We start from the raw sequence: 9,201 nt of genomic DNA, 5'->3' as shown, positions 1-9,201 counted from the left end.
GAGGTCCTAAGGGATCCTGTGAGCCTTAGGAAGATAACTTGATACTTATTCCTCAAGGGGGGAAATTGTAGAGTCCTGTGATATCAGTCACCCCTTAAAGGCCAGACAAGGTAGGAAAGTAGGTTAAAGTGAGATCAACTGCACAGCAGCCAAAAGATTCATGTTTGATATAAGGAGACACACAAAAGGGGAATCGTGGTGATGAATATATCAGTAGAACTACTTGGAAATAGAGAATAGCTCAAATTGCATTGGAGATCAATTACATTTTTCCTTCAAAGAGGCCAGGAAAGACAGATTTTCATTCTCTTGAGTCAGAGAAGAAGAATGTCAACTATTTCTCAGGGAGGTTTGCCTTTTTCTAGATTGGGAGGTAAAAGAAAGCTGGAAAGAGGCATCTTCAGAGAAGGAGCTTCATGGAGGAGAGGTGATTCTTGGCCAGAGAGCACTTGGTGAGTCTCATGTGAAAGGGAGTTGTTTTTTTAAGTGGTTATTATCTTGTAATACTAAAGTTAGCTTGTCTCCAGTGGGTATTGGAATGACACAGAGTATCAACAAATAAATAACCAAATAGTCATTGTGAACTGCAAATGAAACTTATTCATGTGAGCATCAGTTGTCGTTTCATATGAACTAGAACTACAGTTGGTCCTTCTGTTAAGAATACGACACACTGTGTGAGCTTAACTTTTTCACTGTGCAAATAGAATAAAATGTAGACTTTCAGAAAAATCTTATGGTTGGAAAGCTGGTATACTTCCAGAGGTACATGTACTGCATTAATTATATAGGCTAGTCCACTAAAATTTTAGCACACTGAAGGTGAAAATCAAGAGAGACAGAGGAAATATAATTTCCTTTAAGAACAGAAACCTCGTCTTTCATCCATTTTGTATCCTCAGACTTGCACACTTGGGTGTGTGTGTGTGTAAAGGAGAAGAGGGACAGTGTATATAAGCTCAAAGAAACACTGGCTCATAAAGGAATTAACTTTAAAATTAGAGAAACAAAGTTACTGAACGATGTAGTGATTTTTGGTGTTGCCTCTACTTATAAAACAAGTTATCTGGCAGATGAAAAGGTGTTAGCTCAGTTTTCTCAATAACCTTTTTTCCTTTCCATCCTTAGACATGGTACCAAAATGACATTTCTTCTCGTGTGTTTAAAGAGGTATCTTCTATGCCTCTTTCTGACTGAGAATTCCGTCTCTGGAACGCCCAATAGGGTGGAGCCCAGTGGTCATGTCTCCATGATGGGAGTAGAGTGATTAGTCACATTCACAGTGATTGATCTAGGCAGGAGCCAATCAGAGTTCTTCTCTGGCTTTTTTATTTTTTTAACTAGAACTGCGAGAGGTAGGGCTAGTGGTGGAACTGCATATATGAAACTCTAAAGCTGCTAATAGGCGTATTCCTTGGATTATCCAAGCCACTCCACTAACTTTCCAGTAAAGTCCCTGTTTTGCCTAAGGCATCCAGGCCACAATGAGAGAGAGTGAACTTGACTCACACAGAGAAGAGGTGAGTGAGAGGAGAATCCCGGCTGCCAATGCTCACCTGGATCACTGTCCTTCCCGTAATTTTATTATTCATCCGCTCCCTTCCATTATTTAAAATGTTCCAATACCCTTCCAGTAAATTCCCCTTTATTGCCAGATAGTTCTAGTTTGTTTGTCACTAGTGTCTCACAGAGCCCAGAAATAAAGCATCCTACTGGCCAGATGTAGCACCTGGTTAAAAACCTACGTGGGATTTTTCAGGTCCAACCATAGGCAACTGCAAAGATTTGCTGGGTAGGGAAGCTGCTCTCCCACACCAGACAATGTGTACACACACATATCCATTCCATGGGGAAGATGGAACATTTCGGGGGCTGGTGCGTGTTCCTGTTTGGCCTCTTGGCTTATCCTAGAGCAGTGATTAAAGACTTGACTTTCCTTTTGGCGTGTTGTCTTAACTGAGCATCTCAACACCTGGCAACTCCGCTCGTGAAATAAACTCATCAGTGAAGGTGGGGTATCTATTTGCATTACATGATGCAACCACAACTTAGACACTTGAAGACATGCTTGTGATTTGGAAGGCTAAATCAACTGGAATATACACTTCTAGAAGTTTTTAACCTGACTTCTGTGGAAAGATATGAACATTTGCATCATAAAGTCCTAGATTGTTCATGCTACCCAGTCATTACATGCGTAAGTCACCACGGTAGCGACCACAAGTCACCATGACAACGCAATAAACTCTCATTTTGCTGCACTTTAGATGCTCTCCATTCTACAGATAAGAATGAAGGAGCATTCCTAACTTACCCTACTTTCGAATTATACTATTTTCCCATGATAGATAGAGAGAAGGTACATAATCATGAATTGTTTGAATGATAATCAAAATCATTTTCTAACTTGGTTCACAAAACAGTCTCTGCCCTTGATATTAAGGAGTGAGAACAAAGACTCATCAAAGTTAAGATGCAGAAACTGTCTGATTAACAGAGTTTTTAAATTAATTTACTTGTCTCTTAAACCCCGTGTTTGTGTTGATTTTTTTTATTGAAGTATAGTTGATTTACAATGTTGTGTTAGTTTCAGATATACAGCAAAGTGATGCAGATATATATATATATATATATATATACACACACACACACACACACACACATATATTCTTCTTCAGATTCTTTTCCCTTATAGGTTATTACAAAATGTTGAGTACAGTTCCCTGTGTTATACAGTAGGTCCGTGTTGGTTATCTATTTTATATATAGTAGTGTGTATATGTTAATCCTATACTCCTAATTTATCCGTCCCCGCCCTTTCCCCTTTGGTAACCATAAGTTTGGGTCTCTATGTCTGTGGGTCTATTTCTGTTTCATAAATAAGTTCATTTGTATCATAGTTTAGGTTCCACATATAAGTGATGTCATATGATATTTGTCTTTGTCTGGCTTACTTCACTTAGTATGATCATCTCTAGGTCCCTCCATGTTGCTGCAAATGGCATTATTTCATTCTTTTTAATGGCTGAGTAGCATTCCATTGTATACATGTACCACATCTTCTCTATCCATTCCTCTTTTGATGAACGTTTAAGTTGTTTCCATGTTTTGGCTGTTGTGAATAGTGCTGCAGTGAACATTGGGGTGCACGTATCTTTTCAAGTTATGGTTTTCTCTGGATATATGCCCAGGAGTGGGATTGTAGGATCATATGGTAGCTCTATGTTTCATTTTTTGAGGAACCTCCCTACTGGTCTCCATAGCTGCTGCACCAATTTACATTCCCACCAACAGTGTAGGAGAGTTCCTTTTTCTCCTGTGTTGATTTGCTTTTAATTAATTTCAAAAAATCTTCTTCCATTTTTTTCTTAACTAAGCTTCTTTGTTTCTCTTAAGGCCTACATTCAACCTTCTGTACGCCTTGGCAGGTACACCTGTGAATTTGCATAAGGACTGATGTGCTTGTGGCTGACTTTATGGTGATATGTTGCCTTAACACACAACCATATAAGCCAAAAGCACAGGAAGTGAACAGCCAACCAACTCACCTGACCAATCAAAGTGCTAACTGTCAATGTGAATCACAGCTGTCAGTTTAGGAACAGGTGCCGTTTCTGCTGAGACAAAGCCCGGAATGTCTTAACCACAATTCACAGGTAAAATAGATAAGGGCTAAGATGAGAAGGAGGGCCCAGGAGGGTCCAAGAAGGAGGTGAGACTTACGCTCAGTTTAGAACGTTAAGGGAGGAAGTTTTTTTGAGAAAAGAGATGGATGGGGAGGCAACAGAAACCAAGGGTAGGATGTGGTCGGTTCTCCGATTCCCAAGTTGCATTTCTTTGGATGCTTATTCTTTGTGCCTAAGACTCTAGAGAGATGTACCTAGAAGATATAAAGGTGAACTTGCTACCGTGGTAACATCTTGACTTTCTCAGCTGTACCTTAATTATTTATTTTAATTGAATAAAAGAAATTAATCCTGCCACTTGCAACGACACAGATGGACCTGGACATTATGCTAAGTCAGCAAGACAGACACAGGAAAATGCTGCATGGTATCGCTTATATGTGGGATCTAAAAAAAATCAAACTCATAGAAACAGAAGGTAGAAGAGTAGTTGCCAGGGCTTGGGAGGCGGAAGAAACAGGGAGAGTTTGGTAAAAGGGTACAAATTTTCTAAGATGAAAAACCCGGTGACTATAGTTGATAACGCTGTATTGTATAGTAATTGGAATTTGCTAAGAGAGCAAAATGTAAACATTCTCACCAAAGAAAAAGAAAGATAAATATGTGAGGTGATGCATGTGTTAATTAAAAGGTCGGAATCCTTTCACACACAAAAAAAGTGTCTTTAACTTTATCCTTGGAGACATTAGGTGTCAGATGATGGCATCTCTTGTGAATCAGAATTTCTCCGTTTTCAGGAATACCATAGTAACAATGACTTCTTTTTTCATCTGAGAATAACTTTTGGAATAATTAGAAAAATGTCATAGTATGACTCAAAATTTTTTCTCCCTCTGTCCTCTGAGGCTTTTAACGTGGACGCTGCCCTAGGAATTCAGGATTCCAGAAACTCTTGGTGGGTTAAGTCACCACATTCTCAATGAGATTACTCACCAGGATGCTTAACCCCTATCTGCTTCCTTTGATAAAGTCACTCCTGATTGTTTCAATGTGTGGATCTACCGATAAAATCATATCATTGCCCTTCTGTTACGTATCTATTCATACCCTGTGCTTATGACTGAGACAGTAACAGGGTGATGGCTCTATCTGATTCCCTCCTTCCAAGTGTCATCAGCCCCAATATAAAAAGGTTGTGAGATGTTTAAAACGGTTGTGAATAGAAAATTCACATTCTTGCTTCAGGTTGTGGAACTCCTAACCAGTCTACAGAGCCCCAAGCCCTGTAGCCGCAGCATTTGCTTCTGTGGAAGATGGTCCAACTTCTTTACCTGTAAAACTGCTGTCGTCCAAGAGGAGTGGGCTTCTGCCCCTGGAGTGCCGGGCTGTCACCCTTGGTTCTCCTGATACACTTACAATTTTGCTGAGGAAACAAATATACATACTTGAGCCATTAACCATGCAAGTAGACGGGATATAAGACTCTGTGTCTATATATGAAACTCTTCCATTCCGAAGGAAGGTTGAGTTTAGGTTAATTCACACAGAAAAACTAAATGGAAAGAGTAGTATAGGTTTCATGAAGGATTGAAGCCCTGGAGCCCCCAGAAGATCACAAAGAAGTTAATGGATTAAGGGGTACAGTCAGCATGCACCTGTCCGAGATCGTGAAGTTGTGATCAGAGCAAGCGTCTTTGAAAGACAAATTCCGACCGCTGGAGAAAACCATGCCATGGAATTACTGAGAGTGGCACATCAGCTGCTTCTGTGTGGAAGCACAGAGGAGGGATGCCTCTTGCTAAATAATGTTGCAGCCACATGTGGCACAGAGTTCAGAGACCTCGGGGAGGCCAGGAGCAGATTCATCTATAAACTTCAGCCTTCACTCTCTTAAGAATGAGTTAGTATTATAGAAAACAAATGGGAAAGGGAGGCGGGGGAGAGATAAATTAGAATTATGGGATTAAGAGATACAAATTACTATACATAAAATAGATAGGGACTTCCCTGGCAGTCCACTGGTTGAGGCTCCGAGCTTGCACTTCAGGGGGCATGGGTTTGATCCCTGGTGGAGGAACTAAGATCCCGCATGCTGTGCGGCATGGCTAATAAATCAATAAACAAATAAATAAATACATACATAAATAGATAAGCAACAAGGATTTACTGTATAACCCAGGGAACTATACTCAAGATCTTCAAACAATCTCTAATGGAAAATAATCTAAATATATATATATATAAACTAAATCACTTTGCTGCGCATCTGAAACTAACACAATGTTGTAAATCAACTATACATCAATTTTTTAAAAAAAGAGTTAGTGTTGCAAAGAATGCCTTGAATGACTCAGAAAGGGAAAGGACTCTCCCAGAATTTGAAGTGAGTGCAGCAGAGAGTGGGTGTGCAGAACTTACAAAGGAAATGTCTGCAAACTGATCTCACCCTCCTAGCCCACTTATAAAAAGGTCATGAGAGTGGGAGCATCTTGAAGGATTTCTTTAAACAGAACGGTGCTGTGAACTCCAGCCACCTGCCCCCAAGCCCAGGGCCAGACCCTGGGGAGGGGGCATAAACCTGTGAGAGGGAAAAGGCTGGAGTGGCAGGAGGGGCGTAGACCACAGCCCTCCTGTCTGACCGCGTGTTCTCCATCATGGCGGCCCCACCTGGGAAGAAAAGTCCAATGCCAAAACCGGCAGAAGTTTTGATTGTTCGCAGGACTGAGCCTTCTGATTAAGAAATCGAAACTCATTTTTTTCACCGAATGGTCCGTAAGACTGTTGTTCCTTGAGAGTGACCAGAAATGTCATCAATCTGACAGTTTTAATGGATGGACAGACTTGAGTCTGATGTGGTCGAAAAAGCCAAACTCTTTGCTTCAGATCAACAGAGGAAAAGCTTGCAGGAGAGCTGAGCAGGGCTGGAGGGAGTCACGATTCTCCCACTAAACACAGAGACGCTAACCCTGCCGGCACGGATGCTGGAACGCAGTGTAGAAACAGGCAACAGAGGAACCGAGCTCCCCATCCTAAATCATTATTTTGAATTTCTCCAGGGCAGAAGCCCAGACAGACACATGGCCATTAAACTAAGGGCCAGGCATGGACAAAGTACAGCTAAGAGATTGAAGGAGTACGCTAGCCACGCTATCTGGCTTTGGTTACAAGCCCATGAAGTTGACTCTATTCTTGTTATACTTAAGTAGAACTTGTTTCTTTAACTCCAACCTCATGCTATGATGTTGGACATTTCCTGTTCATCATTCTTTTCGTTGGAGCTGGTCCTGGTAAAGAGATAGTTCTCTATGACTCACAATCTCTGACTTCCTACTCCAGTTTGTTTTTTCTTTATTTGGTTGACCCAGGTCATAATGCCTCCATCAATATGAATGGGAAAATGAAAGAACCCAAAGCAAGCTCTCTTAAAAGTGAGCTTAAGTTGGTCTTATTTCCTGTTACCAAACATTTGTAACAGCTAAGGGAGCAGGTAGAGTGTTTTTACTGATACTTATTTTTTTCCCCCAATAATTTCTCTTTCTTCAGTATTCTAAGCAATTGGTTTGTTTTTTGGGTTTTTTATATAAATTTATTTATTTATTTTTGGCTGCATTGGGTCTTCTTTGTTGCACGCGGGGTTTTCTCTAGTTGTGGCGAGCGGGGGCTACTCTTTGTTGTGGTGCATGGGCTTCTCACTGCGGTGGCTTCTCTTGTGGAGCACGGGCTCTAGGCACGCGGGCTTCAGTAGTTGTGGCACGTGGGCTCAGTAGTTGTGGCACGAGGGCTCAGTAGTTGTGGCTCGCAGGCTCTAGAGCGCAGGCTCAGTAGTTGTGGCACACGGGTTAAGTTGCCCCGCGGCATGTGGGATCTTCCCAGACCAGGGCTCGAACCCGCGTCCCCTGCATTGGCAGGTGGATTCTTAACCACTGCGCCAACAGGGAAACCCAGCAATTGGTTTTAAAATTATTCTGAAGTATACTGGGGTTCTTTGAGGTCAGAAGCCAAGACAGAATCTTCCAGTCTTTACTGATTTATATATTAGGGGGCCTCGTGTAATGACTTTTTATAAAATGATTTCAGTTTTTTTTAAAAATAACAGCATTTGAAAAGGATTGTGCTAGGCAGTGGCAACAAGGATTTGTTCTTTGCAGTACTGCTGTTAGGCTTTTTTGTTTTAAGTATCAGAAGGAGAGAAGTACGTAGAAGGAGGCCGTGGAGAATGGCAGCAGGAGTCCGAGGACCGAGGAGGGTACTTCACAGCATGGGGGGCAGGGGCTCTTGTCCAGAAGAAGAAACAAAGTGGGGAGCCTGAATCCACTCGGCATCTTCTGGGGGAGCAGCGAGACCTCTTACGCTGGCTCTCAAGGGATGGCTTAGGGAGTACAGGAGCTGCCAAAATTGGGCCATTTAAGGGATTTTAAAAATTAACCTCACATCTGCCCTCACAGCTATAACTCAGAGGAACCCGGGGGAAAACATGCAGAGAGAGAAGCTCACTGCTTCCAGATCTACTCTGATGGTTTGATGTCATCCCAGAAGGGGGAGCTGAAAGGCCCTCAGAGGTCCCCTGGTCCCGTCTCCTTATTTGCAGATTTAATGGAGGGTTAGATTGAGGCTGGTTTCACTGACCACAGAGAGGCGACCTACAGCTGTGAACGGCAAGAGTGGCCAACCAGCCCAAGGTAAGCCCTCTAAAAATGGACATGCTGCTTTGTAAAGGGAATGATTTGAGGATCTTTAAAGACAGAACATCAGGAACTTGATACAACTGGTGAATTTTTTCACACGCTGTTTGCCCTGCATACGGATTCCCTGACATCATCTACCCAAAGCATTCAACCCTGAAGATATTCCGGGGGGGGGGGGGGTGATAGCTGAAAAATATCTATGCGTAAATTACATGTTGCTATTTTTAACTTGAATTTGCATTAACGATTCCCTGTTCCCTTCTTTATGGGAGAAGGTGGGTGACTTCTCCTGAGCAAAATTTCCTCTTGAATAAGAGTCAGATTTAGTCCATTTGTATCTTTCCAGTTTTTCTAGTGATTCCTCTTGAATTTACTGAGATCCTTAAAGGCTGAAGTAAGAGAGGATAAATTATCTGAAAATAGTGCATGTTGTTTTAGTTCATGCAGGATCATTCAGTATTAAGCAGTTATTTCTCAAGTAGTAAACCAGGCAGTAAGCACTAAACAAAGTTCTGGGGGTACAGATATAAATGTGACAGGGGCTTCCCTGGTGGTGCAGTGGTTGGGAGTCCGCCTGCCAATGCAGGGTACATGGGTTCGAGCCCTGGTCCGGGAAGATCCCACATGCTGCCGAGCAACTAAGCCCGTGCGCCACAACTACTGAGCCTGCACTCTAGAGCCCATGAACCACAACTACTGAGCCCACACGCCACAACTACTGAAGCCCGTGCACCTAGAGCCCGTGCTCTACACCAAAGAGAAGCCACCGCCATGAGAAGCCACTGCAGTGAGAAGCCCACGCACTGCAACGAAGAGTAGCCCTCGCTCGCCACAACTAGAGAAAGCCCGTACACAGCAACAAAGACGCAACGTAGCCAAAAATAAAATTT

At 42.3% G+C, this 9,201-nt stretch overlaps 1 protein-coding gene across 1 annotated transcript in view; it reads left to right on the top strand.

The window, feature by feature from the left end:
- The first annotated feature begins 311 nt into the window (after positions 1-311).
- Positions 312-9,201, top strand: part of NMT2 (N-myristoyltransferase 2) — an 80,583-nt gene continuing 71,693 nt past the window's right edge. The window contains exon 1 of the mRNA XM_067703984.1: positions 312-452. Within this exon, the coding sequence (XP_067560085.1) occupies positions 328-452 (125 nt within the window). The 5' untranslated portion in view covers positions 312-327. The remainder of the gene's footprint in view (positions 453-9,201) is intronic.

The sequence above is a fragment of the Pseudorca crassidens genome, chromosome 1, assembly GCF_039906515.1.
Source record: "Pseudorca crassidens isolate mPseCra1 chromosome 1, mPseCra1.hap1, whole genome shotgun sequence".
Taxonomy (NCBI): domain Eukaryota; kingdom Metazoa; phylum Chordata; class Mammalia; order Artiodactyla; family Delphinidae; genus Pseudorca; species Pseudorca crassidens.
This window is presented reverse-complemented; position numbering and strand designations above follow the sequence as displayed.